General features: G+C 39.5%; 1 protein-coding gene across 4 annotated transcripts in view; it reads right to left on the bottom strand.

Moving 5' to 3' along the window:
• The window catches only part of ZNF385D (zinc finger protein 385D), a 602,760-nt gene that overhangs the window by 355,030 nt on the left and 228,271 nt on the right, over positions 1-19,459 (bottom strand). The window contains exon 1 of one of the 4 annotated variants that reach the window (XM_043540935.1): positions 13,674-14,008. The exons of the other annotated variants lie outside the window; for them this stretch is intronic. Coding sequence (XP_043396870.1) covers positions 13,674-13,683 — 10 coding nt within the window. The 5' untranslated portion in view covers positions 13,684-14,008. Of the gene's footprint in view, positions 1-13,673; positions 14,009-19,459 lie in introns of those variants that run through there. 4 annotated transcript variants of the gene reach the window in all.

The raw sequence follows: 19,459 nt of genomic DNA, 5'->3' as shown, positions 1-19,459 counted from the left end.
CAGGCAACCAAACTGATTGGCTGCTGATTGGGAAAGGGAGGTTCTTCTGAGTCATGGCTACACAGAGTTGCCACTCTCTTTGCCTAGAGGGTGAAGTCTGATTCGGTGGTTGTACAAGAAGTTGTTCCAGGACGTTTACTGGTAGTTCAAGCTACTTTTTGATCAAAATATATAATTTATTTTTAATTAATGTCTATGTTCCTACTGCAGGGAAAGTCAGGCTGAGTTTTTTCTGACCTGGGGGGCTCTTTTGACAAATTGTTTGACAAGTAATATTTTAATTGAGGGGAGGGGGTTGATTTTACTTGTACTTTTAATATGAGATTGGATAGGAATAATTGGAACTGCATCCACTGTCTGCTCAGCAACTTGCAGCTTTTTTAAAGGCTTCTAACCTAACTGATGGGCAGCAGTACATCTGGTTGAGTGCTAGTGCCAGCTCTTTCTCGGTGGACCATTTGGACAGTTTTTGTTGTTTTCAGGCACCATTTCTGTTTACTTTCTAGTAGTACTGTCCCTACTGGGATTTCAGATCAGGTCTTACTTGTGTTGTCTCTTCCTTCTATTCAAGCCCATAATCCATATTGGCATTTTAATAGTCGCCCTTTTCCAGACTCTCTATTTTGGGGGCGCCTGAGTAGCCTCAAAGGACTTTTTTACCTCCTTGAGGCAATGGTGAGTGGTGTGTAAAGTTAATATGAAATGTTTTTGGCAGCAATACACACAGCAGACAATCCAGTAGCCTTTGCTGGAGTATGGAGGAGTTAGAGTTGACAACTGTGGAACTTGAAAAAGGCGTCCATGGTGTAATGAAGTTGTGTTGCATAAGAGCTTGAAATATTTAAAAAACCCAGCTCTTGCAGGACCTGTTGGATAGCAAAGTTCAGGTGCACTGGTTAGGGCCCAATTTCAGAGACTTTCTTAAATGGATGCAACTACTCAGTTTTTCTTAGGCCTGGAAAAGAAAAATGAAGAGCGGAAGAGGTGTGTCCATTTCAAGATGTTGTCAGACTGAGTGCTTTCAGATCCTGTGTGGATTAGCAACTTTGTTGTGGATTTTTTTGTTTTTCTTTTTTCCCCAGCAACAGGCTCCCTATGCATCCATCATTCCTGTATATCCATCTGAGACTTGATGGCTACTTTTTGGATCTTCCCAGGAACTCAACTTTGAATACTGACAGAATTGAACAGGACCTGAAATTCTCAGAATACACTTCTGCTCTAAATGACTTTGCTCCAAGAAAGGCATTAATGGTTTGCTTACTGAGTTTTGTGAGGCCCTTTGTATCCTTCTTAAGCCTGACTTGCTCCAAGTTTTTTAGGAGACAATCAGAGAGAAGGTATTGCCACTCAGTTATTTTCAAAGTGGTTCCTACCCTGTTCCCCAAGGTGGACCTTGAGGAGGTGAAGAGTCCCTCCTTTGCTCCAACTATAAACTTTTTCCAAAGACCTTGGGAAACAGACTGAAAATGGAGATGGATTTGGTCATGCACGCTGGTTAGACCTATTGCATCCCCAACAGCTGCATTTCTTTATACTTTTCCTGTTCTTGACTTATGTCCAGAGTGCAATCTAGAATTACAGCAAAATATTTTGCCAAAGTAACAAATGAAACAATTTTGTCTCTCACTTTATCACTCATTAGCACAATCAGTTCATTTTGAATTCTTGGTCCCAAATAGTGGTCATGTATTTCATTTTCAGTTACTCTTCAGAGATGTTCACTCATCACTGTGTTAAATTTTCCCAGCAGTTGTACAAGGCCCAAAAAATTGCCATTTTGGGGCTGGAATAATTTCTCAATGCTTCCTCTAAAAGCAAGATTGTTTGTTGATGGATATTCAACCACAGATAAGACGTTCAAGAACACAACGCCAATGCTGCTTCTCTGACTCCAGCCATCTTTGATTTTGGGCATCAAGAGTGGTCTGATTTTTTAACCTTACACTCAGCTCACACCATTTGTGCATACTTTCAGTGTGGTCTTGTGCCTTTTCATGTTGCGGTAATGTGTGACTAAGATTTTTCCAATCATTAATACCCATGCTTGCTATCTTAAAATTCAGAGGGGTAGCCATGTTAGTCTGGATCTGTAAAAGTGGCAAAGAGTCCCCATTTTTTCATGATTTGTGTGTATAAAAACAAACATCTTCTGTATTTTCCACAGTATGCATCCGATGAAGTGAGCTGTAGCTCACGAAAGCTTATGCTCAAATAAATTGGTTAGTCTCTAAGGTGCCACAAGTACTCCTTTTCTTTTTGCGAATACAGACTAACACGGCTGTTACTCTGAAACCTGTCATTATTCAAGGCACTGACTGCATTTAGCCGTATGGAGTGGAAATCTATCAACTGCATGAAAAAACTTGTACAGATACAGACATCATCTTCCTTTCCAAATGCAAACAGATGGACATCATACCAAAAGGACTGAAGGTAAAAAATCCATTACAATCTACATACCACACAGACTATGCTGACAGCTTGTGCCACACGCTCTCAAAGAAACTGCGGAACCACCTGATCAACATACTCTACAGCAAACAGGGAAAGATAAAGAATGAGCTCTCAAAAATGGATACTCTCATAAAAAACCAACCTTCCACACAAACTTCCTCCTGGCTGGACTTTACTAAAACTAGACAAGCCATTTACAACACAACTTTGCTTCTCTACAAAAGAAAAAGGACAATAAACTTTCTAAACTACTACATGCCACGAGGGGCCACAGCAATGGTTCCCTCAACCCACCCAGCAATATTGTTAACCTATCCAACTATACTCTTAGCCCAGCAGAAGCAGCTGTCCTATCTCAGGGCCTCTCCTTCTGACCCTCCACCCCCACGAACATGATACAGTTCTGTGGTGACCTAGAATCCTATTTTCGACGTCTCCAACTCAAGGAATATTTCCAACACACCTCTGAACAACATACTAATCCACAGAGACCTCCCTACCAACACTACAAAAAGAAGGATTCTAGGTGGACTCCTCCTGAAGGTCGAGACAGCAGACTGGACTTCTACGTAGAGTGCTTCCGCCGACGAGCACAAGCTGAAATTGTGGAAAAGCAGCATCACTTGCCCCACAACCTCAGCCGTGCAGAACACAATGCCATCCACAGCCTCAGAAACAACTCTGACATCATAATCAAAAAGGCTGACAAAGGAGGTGCTGTTGTCATCATGAATAGGTCAGAATATGAACAAGAGGCTGCTCAGCAGCTCTCCAACACCACTTTCTACAAACCATTACCCTCTGATCCCACTGAGAGTTACCAAAAGAAACTACAGCATTTGCTCAAGAAACTCTCTGAAAAAGCACAAGATCAAATCCGCACAGACACACCCCTGGAACCTCAACCTGGGATATTCTATCTACTACCCAAGATCCATAAACCTGGAAATCCTGGGTATCCCATCATCTCAGGCATTGGCACCCTGACAGCAGGATTGTCCGGCCATGTAGACTCTCTCCTCAGGCCTTACGCTACCAACACTCCCAGCTACCTTCGAGACACCACTGACTTCCTGAGGAAACTACAATCCATTGGTGATCTTCCTGATAACACCATCCTGGCCACTATGGATGTAGAAACCCTCTACACCAACATTCCACACAAAGATGGACTACAAGCCATCAAGAACACTATCCCCGATAATGTCACGGCTAACCTGGTGGCTGAACTTTGTGACTTTGTCCTTGACCATAACTATTTTACATTTGGGGACAATGTATACCTTCAAATCAGTGGCACTGCTATGGGTACCCGCATGGCCCCACAGTATGTCAACATTTTTATGGCTGACTTAGAACAACGCTTCCTCAGCTCTCGTCCCCTAACGCCCCTACTCTACTTGCGCTATATTGATGACATCTTCATCATCTGGACCCATTGAAAAGAAGCTCTTGAGGAATTCCACCATGATTTCAACAATTTCCATCCCACCATCAACCTCAGCCTGGTCCAGTCCACACAAGAGATCTACTTCCTGGACACTACAGTGCTAATGAACGATGGTCACATAAACACCACCCTATACCGGAAACCCACTGACCGCTATTCCTACCTACATGCCTCCAGCTTTCAACCTGACCACACCACACGATCCATTGTCTACAGCCAAGCTCTGCGATACAACTGCATTTGCTCCAACCCCTCAGACAGAGACAAACACCTACAAGATCTCTATCAAGCATTCTTACAACTACAATACCCACCTGTGAAAGTGAAGAAACAGATTGATAGAGGCAGAAGAGTTCCCAGAATTCACCTACTACAGGACAGGCCTAACAAAGAAAATAACAGAACGCCACTAGCCGTCACCTTCAGCCCCCAACTAAAAGCCCTCCAATGCATTATCAAGGATCTACAACCTATCCTGAAGGATGACCCAACACTCTCACAAATCTTGGGAGACAGGCCAGTCCTTGCCTACAGACAGCCCCCCAACCTGAAGCGAATACTCACCAGCAACCACATACCACACAACAGAACCACTAACCCAGGAACCTATCCTTGCAACAAAGCCCGTTACCAACTGTGCCCACATATCTATTCAGGGAACACCATCACAGGACCTAATAACATCAGCCACACTATCAGAGGCTCGTTCACCTGCACATCCACCAATGTGATATATGCCATCATGTGCCAGCAATGCCTCTCTGCCATGTACATTGGTCAAACTGGACAGTCTCTACGTAAAAGAATAAATGGACACAAATCAGATGTCAAGAATTATAACATTCATAAACCAGTCGGAGAACACTTCAATCTCTCTGGTCATGCGAATACAGACATGAAAGTTGCGATATTACAACAGAAAAACTTCAAATCCAGACTCCAGCGAGAGACTGCTGAATTGGAATTCATTTGCAAATTGGATACAATTAACTTAGGCTTGAATAGAGACTGGAAGTGGCTAAGTCATTATGCAAGGTAACTTACTTCCCCTTGTTTTCCTAACCCCCTCTCCCCCTCAGACGTTCTTGTTAAACCCTGGATTTGTGCTGGAAATGGCCCACCTTGATTATCATACACATTGTAAGGAGAGTGATCACTTTACATAAGCTATTACCAGCAGGAGAGTGGGGTGGGGGGAGAGAAAACCTTTTGTAGTGATAAACACCCATTTTTTCATGATTTGTGTGTATAAAAACAAACATCTTCTGTATTTTCCACAGTATGCATCCGATGAAGTGAGCTGTAGCTCACGAAAGCTTATGCTCAAGTAAATTGGTTAGTCTCTAAGGTGCCACAAGTACTCCTTTTCTTTTTTTAAAGAGTCCTGTGGCACCTTATAGACTAACAGACGGATTGGAGCATAAGCTTTCATGGGTGAATACCCACTTCGTCGGATGCATGTGGTGGAAATTTCCAGAGGAAAGTATAAATGTGCAAGCAAGAATCAGGCTAGGGATAATGAGGTTAGTTCAATCAGGGAGGATGAGGCCCTCTTCTAGCAGTTGAGGTGTGAACACCAAGGGAGGAGAAACTGCTTTTGTAGTTGGCTAGCCATTCACAGTCGTTGTTTAATCCTGAGCTGATGGTGTCAAATTTGCAAATGAACTGAAGCTCAGCAGTTTCTCTTTGAAGTCTGGTCCTGAAGTTTTTTTGCTGCAGGATGGCTACCTTTAAATCTGCTGTTGCGTGTCCAGGGAGGTTGAAGTGTTCTCCTACAGGTTTTTGTATATTGCCATTCCTAATATCAGATTTGTGTCCATTTATCCTTTTACTTAGGGACGTCCAGTTTGGCTGATGTACAAAGCAGAGGGGCATTGCTGGCACATGATGGAGTATATTACGTTGGTGGACATGCAGGTGAATGAACCAGTGATGGTGCGGCTGATCTGGTTAGGTCCTGTGATGGTGTCACTGGTGTAGGTATATGGGCAGAATTGGCATCGAGGTTTGTTGCATGGATTGGTTCCTGAGTTAGAGTTACTATTGTGCTGTGCGTAGTTGCTGGTGAGAATATGCTTCAGGTTGGTGGATTGTCTGTGGGCGAGGACTGGGCTGCCTCCCAAGGCCTGTGAAAGTGAGAGATCCTTGTCCAGGATGGGTTGTAGATCACTGATGATGCATTGGAGAGGTTTTAGCTGAGGACTGTATGTGATAGCCAGTGGAGTTCTGTTGGTTTCTTTCTTGGGCTTGTCTTGCAGCAGGAGGCTTCTGGGTACACGTCTGACTCTGTTGATCTGTTTCCTTATTTCCTCATGCGGGTATCGTAGTTTTGAGAATGTTCGGTGAAGATCTTGTAGGTGTTGGTCTCTGTCTGAGGGGTTGGAGCAAATGCGGTTGTAGACCAACACCTACAAGAGACCAACACCTACAAGATCTTCACCAAGTATTCTCAAAACATTGGCTGCCCAACCTCTGGGCTAGCAAAAGCTATACAGACTCACTGGGAAAAAAAGCAAGAGAATCTTAGTACAACATATGGTCACTCTATACACTAGTATGGAAATGAGCATATTACAGTTGTTGGAGGGCTCTATTTAGCAGTAATAGGGCTTTAGGAAAGCCAGTCAACATTTTTTGTTTCTATGGTGAAAACTAGCCCACTCCCTGCCCCAAACCAAACTTGTCATAATTAATTGTCAACAACTTAATTTTCTGTTTAAAAAGAATGCTTGATTTGCATGTTGGGTTGATTTCCCTTAATCAAGAGAAGGTTTTTGATTGTGTATATATTGTATATTTGTTTCTTACCCTTTGTGCTTTCGATTTTGGGTCCAGGTTTGTCTCCTGCAGTTACTGTATAATTTTATATATATATATTATATATGTATATACACACACACACACACACACACACACACACACACTACTTAAGGTGAATGGTATTTTGAGGTCCCCCTTTCCAGTCTGTAGGGGAATCTGTTGGCTGCTCCTGTGGATTGGGATGTTGACAAGCCAGGCAGCTTACATGCCTTCAATGGGTCTTCTAAATTAACTTTTAATAGCTAAGGCCATAAGTCATTGTATATGCTTGTGGAAAGGATTCATCTTTTTGAACACTTGTTGATTATCCCAATATGATAAGGAGAAGACAGCTTCTGGGCACGGACTCCAGCCAACCAGCCTGTCAAACTGCATGCAAGCCTCCAATTACGAAGAGGATGGGTGATCTCCAATGGAGAATTCTTCTCAGAGCTATCAGCATGAATGTTTTTGTGTGCATTGTTTGACTCCAGAGAGGTCCATGTTTTGTCGTGTTTATGTTTCATCAAAAATTTCCTCAACATTTTGGTTTTGAAAAATTAGCATTTTCCAATTCATTTCCAATGTAAAATTCACAGCCGGTTCTACTTAAGTGACTTCAAGTTTTCATATAAAGAACTGATTAAAAACATTTATAAAAACCAAAAAGTGGAGTGGTACTCTATTTACAAACCAGAAAACTTCAAAAATGGACTTAGCAAAGTGGGGACATAACATTATGTTAAAGGAATATGCAGCATGCTAAGCTAGCCAATGAGCCTACACGACCAGGCAGGGTAGCCCCCAGGAAGCTTTGCAAAGGCCATATATCTTAGAGCGAATCACAAACACTGAAAATTCTTCTGTTCCATTGTATTCTTACTGGTCTACATGAGCCTTATGAAAAGGAAATTGGTCAATGAATCACCATCAAAACTGAACAAAATAAAGCTACCACCTTCAACAAATAACTTGTCACCAGCCTGGACCTCTTTGGTGTTCACCAACAACCCCTCATTCTGTAGCAATAGAGACATATTATGGACAAAACATCTAGCTAACCCTTTCTATTAAGCCCCTGTGAGAAGTCTGTGCTGATATTGGAACATGATTGGAACATGTAATACCACCTTGCGGTGATATCAATTTGAACTCAAGTTCCTATCTTTCTTGAGCAACCAGCCATTCAGAACCATGAAATCTGGCTGTAGTGTTTATTCACAAACTAGTTTGACTTGGCAAAGACTTTTGTATACATACTTTCTTTTACCCTTGTGATGAATGAGTTATTCTAGGTTAAACTGCTTCTTGTGAAGTAGGTACCCAAGTTATGAAAAAAACATGTAAATAACTAAAGTATATAATGCATGTTTTGCAAGTTTCACTTCAGCTATGTCTCTGCCATTCCTCCTTCTGGATGCCTCACAGATCCCTTTGCACCACCCTACTTCCTAGCACACAGCCCGAATACTCTATTTCTCCTACTCTGGTGGAGAAAGGAAGGAAGAGAGTCAGAAACCTGACACAGCAGACATCTATAAACTGTCCTGTCCACAGCACCCCAACAGTGTGGGAGGATAAAGGGCAGCAACAGCACTTTTATGTTTCCTGCAGTCTGTAATAGCTCCAGAGGTGCAGGGAGAAAGCTCCCATGAAAGGGGAGTTGGAGACTAAGGAGTAGAGAAATGAAAGGGTTCAAGAGAGGGAGAAGAACAGCAGAACCTGCCTGGGAACAGCTGTTCCCTAGCTGGGTTTTAAAGAATAAAGGTCTGGAACACTTCAGCAATTCCAGCAACTTCTTCATGGAAACCTTGTCCTTGTCTATTACCAGGAGAAAAATCACTCAGTGCTCTTTCTATCCCCTAACACAGACCTAAAACCTGGATGACCGGGATACAGGAAGTCTGAAGATTCTAGAAATCGGCAGAGTTGATCTGCGACAGCTTTCTCAAAAAGCTTTCCCCAAAACAGGAGATTCAATGCAGGCCAGGAGTTGGCCATATCAATAGTGTGCTGTATTGGGTTTATCAAGGAGGGGCTGCACGATGACTTCCTTACTGCCTAAAACAGAGGTACATCCCCAAATTACTAATTTAGAGGGACTCAGAATGTCCCCTGCAGAGTTATTCCCAGAAATAAATGAATCTCTACTCCCTGTGCAACTCCCACCTCCTCAGAGTAGTACTGTACAACTCCTCCACCACCACAGAAGAATATCCCCAAACATGGATCTCTGACCTCTCTGGCATAGAGAGAACTAATCTCCTTGCTTGCAAAACATTGCTCCACAAAATGCAAACGTCACATCTCCTCCATAGATCTCACATCTTCAAAGAAAAAAGAAAAGAAAGAGAACCATCCCTTTCATCATCTCATCACCATTAAACTCTTCTTTTCAAGCTTTCTTATTTCAGCAGTCTTAATCCTCTGAACCAATCAAGCAAATTTTACCCTTAATCAATATCCCCACTCACTATCCCATCCACCTTGTAGTAATCCACATCATAATCCATAATCAATAGATTAATATTTTAAGCACCACTCAGATCTTCACTATCCTTTTGTCTCCTTTTATCCTTTTTGTTTTCCTAATGGAGTTAAGAATGTCAAGAATGGCTGCTTTTGCCTGCAGACGAATAAAATGAAATATTTATGTCAAAGAGATTCCCCAACTTTACATGCTTAAAAAGAACAGAATGTTCTGTGGCCCAGGAGTGTTTAATGAGCTAGATAATGGGTTCTTTTTAAAGGTTACCCCCATTCTAGTGGTCTTGTTGTAGATGGGACTGAAACCCTGCTCAGTAGGTTATGACCAAATCCTTAAATCCTTATTCAATGTTGACCCTATCCTTACATCCTGTGCATCCGATGAAGTGGGCTGTAGCTCATGAAAGCTTATGCTCTAATAAATGTGTTAGTCTCTAAGGTGCCACAAGTACTCTTGTTCTTTTTGCGAATACAGACTAACACAGCTGCTACTCTGAAACCTATCCTTACATTGACATCAATGATATGTTGATGATGATTTTAGGATTTGGCCTATAGTAGGCAGCATTAAAGATACCATCATCTTAGGAATCACACTTGGTCTGAAAGTGTCTTACCTACTATAATTACAAGTAACACCAGAGATCACGAACAGAAAGAGGTTAGAGAGAAAAAGAGCTTCTCTATTTTTTCAGGTTGCTTTCTTTGCTAATTTGACAGGACTTTGAATATAGTGTGTTTCACTTTCCCCCCTGCACAGTCGGTCGGTTGTCTCTGTTATATCTGTGTGCCTTAGGGGAGAGTTGCGGACTGCAGTCCCAGAGCACCTTGTGGCATGGCATGGCACTACAGACATTTTAGTTCCCTTCTGGCTCTCCCAGTAACTTTTTCCACAGCCCAGAATAGGGCAAATAACATCCTCCTTTCCTTAGGGACTAATTTATCAAGGTGTTTTTTTTTTTTTAATATGGTATCTTTTGAGCCTTCAGGCCCAAACCTTCCTTTTGAGGGTCTCCAATTCACTTTGCTCCAGGACTTCAGGTCCCCAGTCCCCTCACTACCACCAGTTCCTTCTGAGCTGTGGAGTTCTGCCAGTCCCACTGAAGCTCCTGGCCTCCCTGGAGAGTCTTTCACATAGGTGTCCTTCTGCTCTGGTCCCTGGACTCTCACACTTTTCCCCCTTTTGGGTTCAGGAAACTCACTACCCTCCTTCCTGGGGCTGTACTGTGATTCAAGCAGACTTCCCCAGCCAGCAGTTCAGGTCCCCATTCCAGGGACCTGCTTTCCTGATTCTACGCTCCAATGCACACTCTGACTGTCACACACACCCTCCTCTCCAGTCACCTCACAGCTTGGTTTTAGCCTGTCATTCAGGAAGTAGCCACTTGATTAACACCTGGCCCCCATTCCCAATTTATCTGCTGATCCCTTGAACATCTGTTTTCTTAAAGTGACCATGCCATGGAACAGGGGTTGGCCAAGCCCCACTGGCCTTTAATGGGAAAAAAATCATCCTGGTAGAAGAAGAAAAAACTTAAAAAAAAAAGAAAAGAAAAAGAAAAACGTGAACAATGTCAGACAGTGGGATCCACTGGCAGGTATGTTATCAGAAACTACTTTAAACTTAGTTTTTCAAATTAAGTATAGTTCAAATGTGTCCCTCTGGAACATAGTCATTTAAAGGGATAAAATGAAGTGGCAATATTTTATGGACTGCTATGTAAAATGAGAAGGTGTTTATCTGAAGAAAAACAAACAAACAATCTATGCCCACATTGTCAAAATAATGACTAGTTTCTGAGATGGTAGGAGCTTCTACTGCCAATTTTTTGGCCCACAAACAAACACTCTAATATAAACACAAACTTCCTTTGTACATAAGAATCAGATAATTTAGTTTGAAAATGTAGCCCTAAAGGCTTGTTCATATTTGAATAAATTCTTATTGTAGAGCACTATTTAGTATTCCTTACTCACTTGTTAATCCTGAAAATGCCCACTGAACTCAATGGGAGTTTGAGTGACTGAAGAATGCTGAACAGCGCCCTTCGAGACTGTTAAAAATACTGTGTACAAGAAATTATTGCAGGTTATGTTTTCTGCAAGGCACTGTGTTTGTTTTTCTATTATTATGAGGAGAAATCAACAAACAAAGCAAACCTTTCAAAGGAAAGAAGCCTTCAGCAAATGCATGTAGTGATAGAGGTACATCATGATTATTGGTTTACCAATAGTATTCTTGATGCACTGTTTTGTATATGGACTTTTAAAATGCAAAGCATGCCAAAAACATTTGAAAGGAATAGGGAAATCAACTGCTTGCTGAATTCCTTTTAAACATAAACGTACACATAGCCTTGCATGGCTTTAAAAACTATAATCTTATCTCATTTTAGTAAATCTTGCTTATTTTCCCCTTCCACATTTTAGTTTAGAGAGTAAATAATAATCCTGGTTCCACTGAAGTGGGAGGAGCTTACCACTGACTGAAATGGGGCCAGGATTTCACTCCAGGTTTTTCCAGGTGAGTAGCCTGGTTTTTCAAATTCTTGCTGAGTTACTGTAGCTGGCAGAAATAGACCACATTAATAGAACAACTTTGGAAAGTGGCATGTTGTCTAGAAAGCCAATAAAGTGTCATATCTTTAAAAAGAAGTAATTCTATCCACTTGAGACTTAAACCGCTTTTCTAAGAAATGAATGATATTATTTCTATTTTACTGGAGGGGGAAATCTGAGGTGAGCATGACTCTTCCATTTGTTTCCTTTTCTATATAACTATGCATGAGTAACAGTCTCTTTTAGTCTCTGATCTACATTACAGTTTCCAGTGAGTCAACCTTGTGTCCTATAAAATGATACAAATAGAATTCAGGGAAATCATCTACAAGCCACTCTAGTTGTTTAAGAACTTAATTACAGAGTGATTATTTGTAACCATGTGGATGCATGCAAATTCAAAGACACCGTAAGAAAGAATATAATTTGTTTCTTGATTTATACCATTTGCTGGCAGTTCTTCAACATACAATGCATATATGGGCAACTGGGACATCAGGTATGCAGAGTTGCTGACAGCAGTATGGTCTGTGGTAACATGATTTCTTTAATAAAGGATAGTGGTAAGTCAAATCTATCAAAGGTTATCTCTACTTCAATATTTCAAGATGTCAAAGACACAACCAAAAACACACTGGGAAAAATAATAAAACTTTGCTCTAAAAATTTCTGTTTATTGGTATATATTTTACTAAGAAATTGCTTTATAAATCTTGAACTTCTGGTCTACAATTCAGGTCACACTTGTTTTGCTCACTCTCTTAAAAGCATCATTCCCGCAAAAATGTTTCCTTGGAGTTCTCAGTATTTTTCTAGGTAATTATTTTTGTCTCTATTTCCTGGTAGAGTGGTTAACTTATGTTCTGGGCATATCTGTGGAATGCAAAACACAACAAACATGCATAGCACACCAAGAGAAAAAAATATCAAAGAAAAGATTCAATTTGCTGCTGCTGAGCAGTATGATTAATAAATTCAGTGATGTAGCATGCAATCTTCTTTTAGTGACTATTACCATTTATCATTAGATTCATTCTTCTGAATGTATATATGTACTGGATGAGTGCCCTGTATTAATTTATCAAATGTAGATTTTAACATGTATCATTCACCTTCTGAAAGCATTATTCCATAAAACTAATTTATGTTCATGGGTTATCAATAACGTTCCCTGGGAAATTTTGTGTGTCCTGAAATTTTGGGAAAGTGATGATATTGGTGATAATACAGTACAAATACAAAGAGAATGCCATCGTATGTATACACAATATAAATGTTATGTATTAACTATACTAACGTATAAAACTCAGTGCTGAAGTACCTCTATTTCTCAGCCAAATTTAACCTTTGAAGTAATTAGGATCCAAATAGCTATTCTACTGTACACAATAAGAATTTGTATACTACAGTTGTATTTTTTACTAACAAATCTGCCCAATCTTCCTTCCCAGATTCAAGAAGACAGTCAGGAAAAGAAAAAGTAAACACATCTAATAGTAATTTAAGCATGGCAGGTTAATGCAACGTGGTGGTCATAGTAAGCCCCTGGAAGACTGGTGTATTTTGTTGCATATAGAAAGACAAAAGAAATTATTAAATAGTGTTACATTCCCTGACAGAGACTATGATTGTGTTGAAAATTCAATCAGGTTTCCTTGTCAGTCTAATAATGAGAATTTTAACATGCTCCTGCCAAAAATCAGTGAAGCATAGTATTGCATTCAACAAACAGACTAAAGCTAATTCTAATTCTCTGGCTCAGAACAACAGAAAATATCTTAACTGTTACACTTTGCTTTATTTTTGTCTGCATCCTATACTGAATAAGTTAAGAAAAATAACATTAAAATGGATTAATGAGAAACTATATATTTTTCAAATTCCTGTGCTTTTCTTTTTATAGTCTAGCACATTAACTTACCCAACAGCATTGCACTCACTGCTAATGAAAAGAAAGCAGGCAGTACAAATCTTCTTAAGTCTCCCGTGGCAAGAAAACTATTACAGAAATGAATAGAAGAAAGTCTCTTGAGCCTTTCCCTTGCCTGCTTGTTTTACAAAAGGCAGTTAGGATCACACTGAGAAGTGTCAAAGCTGAATAAACCACTAGCAATTGGGTGTATACCCTTTGGGCAGTTAGTCCTTCATAGATGATGATTCGACTTTGTCCAAAAACCAATATGTGAGAAACAGTGCAGAATCTACGAGAGACTGTAGCCACGCTTAAAACTGTAGACAAAGAAACAGTTTGCTTCTAAAGGTTTGCAAGGGAGGGCTTGTCACAGAACATTAATTCAGGCAGCCTGAAATTACATCAAACCAATGCATCTAAATACTGTTAATCTGCAGCTTCTCTCAATGCATTTTAAGAGCAGTTCAGCTGCAGTGTGATGGAGCCTCTGGGTTTATAGTGTAGCTTAAGAACATGGGAGCTCTCTGCTCTCCCATTTCACATTAAAATGCATGCTTAGCTCTTAGAAAAGCATGTTGCAAAATATATTTTTCTCATGCTATGTTAGGTACTGCAGCTAAGCATCTAACATTGGACTTTAAATAGTATGATTTAAAATTACTCTCTATATACTGTACATGTACTTTTATCTAAAGGAAATGATTTTTAAAATGCTAAAATGTGGACAATTCTCTTTTAAAGATACCATATACAGTATGTTGGAGCCTGCCAATGAAATAGCTAAAGAAGAACATTTATTGTAATGGGTATTGTTAGGAAATCAAATAGAATGATCTTAAACTTGAATTTTCATTTAAACTTTTCTTATATAAATTTGAGTCTCTTTAAATTATATTACCTGACTGGAAAACCAAAATTTGGAATGAATAGTTTTCTTTACCATTTTACTCTACATACACCCTGAGCTTTTATATTCTTACGTGATTTGAAGTTTAACCCAACACAAACTTTAAAACAGATTTATTTGAAATATTGGCTATGTTTCCTTTAATAAAAACAGGAATCCCTGTACAACACATGGAAATCTGGGCTTTGAGTAATGATAAATATGGTAAGTACTAACATCTATGAAAATGAAAGAAAATTCCACTTGATGGTAATGAGCTCCCCATCCCCCAGTCTTTCCTTTTGGCCATTCTCCAGCTTCTGAGAGCATCCATTAGAGATGATAAATTTCCAGCTTTCAAGTTTCAAATTGTTCTGAGGCTGCAGAATATAGAGGCAGCATGCATAGATTTAGCATGTTGGTTAATATGAGTTGGGTCTGAGCCAAACAGGATGGGAACAATGATGGTCCAAGTCATTTTTTTCATTTTACCATGGAATATATTGAAAGATTACCCACTGTGACCCTAGAGACCGACTGGGCTATGGGCTAGTGTGTTAAGATAGCATGGGCTCCTTCATGGCTCAGTACTAATGCTCCCTTGCCCTGCTGAGCAGGGCTCTAAGCAATTCCTGTAACACTGGCACCCCTTTGTGTCAGTTTGAATGCAATTGTCTGTAGGGTTTTGCACTCACAATTTCCATTTCTCTACTTCTTTTGTAATTCTTCCCTGGACGTTATCTTAACTTGTGGTTTAGAAAGGTGTTATGCACTTTTACAAAAGTAGCATGTGCAGGATACCAGGTCATAGAAAGATAAACATACATCTTCCGCCTCAATTGTCTTTGTATTATATTGAGTGCACATTTACAGATGAAAGGCCTGATCCAAAAAATAGTGAAGTTAATGGGAATCTTTCCATTGATTTCAGTGGATTTGGGGTTAGGAGCTAAAACTGACTGTTGATGCCTGGTTAACTGGCAGTGTACTGCACAGTGAAAAATATCAAGTAAATTATCCTTGCCAGACGGGCCCTCACTGGCTGCATCCAAATATTTAGTTTAATTTTCTTTGGGTTTCTACCACAACAAAAGGGGGTTTTAAGCACCACAGACAAAAGTTAAATAGACAGAAATGAAATTAAACCCCATCAGGTGACAGAACTGAACCTACTGCTAAACATAAAATTCCCATACTAGTTTTTGGGTTACTAGCTTTGCTGAAGAGTCTCTTTTCACTTGTTTGTTTCTGTCTTTTCTGGCCATGGATATAATTGCTATGATCAACGCAAAATACTTTTGAGATGCAGGTTGTCATGAAGGTTTTATTCCAGTAGCAACATATGCCACAGTACTTGAAACATCTGGGATAATGCAGTTGATTAGCACTCTGAGTTACATTGGCTTTTTTCTACATAGTATTAGGCCACCATCACACACACATTTATTATGACACATTTATTCATTTTTAACTGAATTTCCCATTAGATCAATTTACTCAGACACATGTAGAGTTAAACAGCCAAGAGTCACCAAATTGTTAGTCAAGGTGGGCCAGATACTTATCTGGTGTAAATGGGTATTGCGCCATTGAATCTGTGAGGCTTCTGTTCCTTGAGTCATTTATCCTAAAACAGAGCCCTCTACACCAAGCAGTTCTCTTTAAAAGTAAGTTAACTTTACAAGCCTTCTGCGTTTTAAAAAACGAACAAAAATTCTCAGCATGTCATTGTGGAAGAACAGCTTTGGAATACAATGTGCTATGGAGCCATTAGTACAGTTGTACAAAAGACCCTTGTGTGTACATAGAATAATCAGAATTTTAGTTTTTAATATTCATAGTACAGAAATAAAGGAAAATATGAAAAAAAGATCAAAGCTGTTTCAACTCTAGGTTTCTATAAATATGCAGGTGAAGAATTTGAATACTAGGGAGTTATGGATTTAGATTTAATACAACAAAATTACGGTGGGACAATACCATGATATAAATAGAGTTTGACAAAATTTTCCATCTAAACTTGTTTCCAGTTTAAAATGGTGTCCTCCCCTCCCCCTCAAAAACAAACATTTTCCTCCTAAATGTTCCATTTTTAATGAAAAATCAACCCTCCGCCCAAATTGTAGGTTTTGAAAATCTAAAATTTCACTATATATCAAAACCCAAACTGTTTTTCCATTTATAGTCCAAGTTTTTTTCTTTTTTTTCCATTTTTTTTTTCAAAACTGATGAAAAAAAATGTAGCTACCATTTTCCGATCAGTTCTAAACATAGAGGACAGCAATTTTCAAAATGAAAAATAAACATTCCTAGGATATTTTATACAAGTAAATAACTGACAATGGCATCTGCAATTCTAAATCCCCTACATCTATACACTCTTGCATGGTTGCATGAGCAACAAGTGAAAGTTTGGTGGCTGCATCTTTCTACTAGGTCTCTATATATCAGCATTAACCTGTCAAGCTACATGAGTTTTCCCCATGAACCCTGGAATCCACATGCCCCACAAACTCTCTTTTTCAAGAGATTCCTAATAATCATGGCTTGCCTTCCAATCAGTCTAGATAACTAGGTCCTTCTGTTCTATGGCAACCTAAAATTATCCTGAGCTTGAGCAGCTGTATAGGCACAAAAGGGCACAGTTTCCTGGGTTCTATCAATACAACACCAGTGAATGAAAACATCTGTACCAAATGTGTCCTTAAACCACTTTTACATCCCTCCTTGGATGTCAACTGGAAAAGCTGCCCGAGCCCTAATGCCAGGGCAAATTGTTGCAGGATTAGTCTAAGTAAGGAAATGGGGAACCAATAGGAAACGGTTTATTCTAAGCAAGAATCCATCCTACACAGAAATTATTTCCAAACCTGTAGATGAGTATTTTGTGAATTTAATTAATGGCAAAGCCAAAAACTATACCACAGTTTGAATAGTAATAGAGGTGAACCAGGTAGCGATGTCTATAGTTGAGGTTACTTGTCACTTTCCATTATAAGCCCATGCTTTCTCTTTCTGATCATTTTGCAAAAGATTTAGACTGAAATTCTCCATGCTTGCTCTCTGCCTCAGGATGGCTTAAGTATCAGCAACCACGCTCCAGGCATTTCTGAGCACAGGGATTTTTAAATTATTAAAGCATTACCATAAGATTTTTTTTTAAGTTATCCAGTTCCCTGCAATCTGATTGATTGAAGGTGTCTGATTTTCACCATCAAGTTATTTTTAAAATAACCACATAGTATACCAGTCCCTGTACTCTGATTGCCTGAAAGTCATTATTAACCAATCAAAGTGCAGGAATTTGCATAACCATTCTGAAGTTATTTTTCAACAACTGCTTTGTGAATATGCAATTTTCTTTACTATGCAAATTTCACTAATATAGTCCCACTGCTCTGATTTCATCCTTTATTCAGAATTTTCAAGTTGTGTTCTAGCAAGAAAGCTGCCAACTGATGTTCTCATTCCTCTAGCAGACGTAATATATATGTTAAAAAATCCAAAACATACATGACAGAGCAAAAGTTCTAAAGCATGTGAACTGAATGGAGTTTACTAAACAATTCTGTTCCTGATGTACAAGAAGAGATAGAAGCCAGGTCATTCCATCTGAACTACGCTGGCTACACAAGCCTAACAGGAGTAGAGTAGTAAAATCTTATTTTGTCACTAACATCAGTAGATACAACCCCAAATATTCACAGGGGGCAGAGCTGTTGAATAAGAAGTTGTCATTTTAAAGTCACTCTGCAGAATAGATACACACTTTAAGAACCATTTCACTCAGCCTTTAGTCGTAGTCCTGCATCCTCTACAATTAATGGAAATTTTCCCAAGTGATCTTAATGGGAACAGGATTGTGTCTTTCTTGGATTCCTAGCACTCCCTACAAACACATGACTTATGAGGAGAGGCTGAGGGAACTGGGATTGTTTAGTCTGCAGAAGAGAAGAATGAGGGGGGATTTGATAGCTGCTTTCAACTACCTGAAAGGGGGTTCCAAAGAGGATGGATCTAGACTGTTCTCAGTGGTAGCTGATGACAGAATGAGGAATAATAGTCTCAAGTTGCAGTGGGGGAGGTCTAGGTTGGATATTAGGAAAAACTTTTTCACTATGAGGGTGGTGAAACACTGGAATGGGTTACCTAGGGAGGTGGTGGAATCTCCTTCCTTCGAAGTTTTTAAGGTCAGGCTTGACAAAGCCCTGGCTGGGATGATTTAGTTGGGGATTGGTCCTGCTTTGAGCAGGGGGTTGGACTAGATGACCTCTTGAGGTCCTTTCCAACCCTGATATTCTAGGATTCTATGAAATCAACTCTAAACTTGTTCATAGTCTAATTGTCATGTTGTTTTGATTTACTATGTTTATTTTGGGAGAATTTATACTATGCACAATACTTTTTCTTAGACAGATACACAAAATAAATTGTACCACAAAATGCTTCCCAGACAATTACATTCCATGTGTGCAAATAAATAATGAAACATAAAGTTATAAATTGGAAGTAACAATAGTCATATTGGAAGAATTTTACAAAATAGCAACTTACAGTACTATTCCAAGTCTAAAATAATTTGCCAAGATATAAACTTCATCAAATATGTATGTAGTGGTTTCTTTTCGTATTACCTAAAACATGTTAAAAAAAAACTAGATATATGATTTGAGCTCATGATGGGAGAATTGGTTGGGAACTCATGAATATGAATTGTAGCTCTGATCCCCAGAGCCAGAGAGCAAGTACTTCAGGCAGCTAAAATGTCGTCTCTGGATCATTGGGATTTTGGCCTGTGTAAGGAGTACAGGATTAAGCCCAAATATCAAATGGGAAAATTAATATTTACAGTAGAAAATTTTGGAAAGTCAGCATTTTCCAAGCACTGTCACACAACTTCTACAGGTCC

Source organism: Chelonia mydas, chromosome 2 (assembly GCF_015237465.2).
Source record: "Chelonia mydas isolate rCheMyd1 chromosome 2, rCheMyd1.pri.v2, whole genome shotgun sequence".
NCBI classification, from domain to species: domain Eukaryota; kingdom Metazoa; phylum Chordata; order Testudines; family Cheloniidae; genus Chelonia; species Chelonia mydas.
The sequence above is the reverse complement of the archived record's forward strand: the minus strand, read 5'-3'. Positions and strand labels throughout refer to the sequence as shown.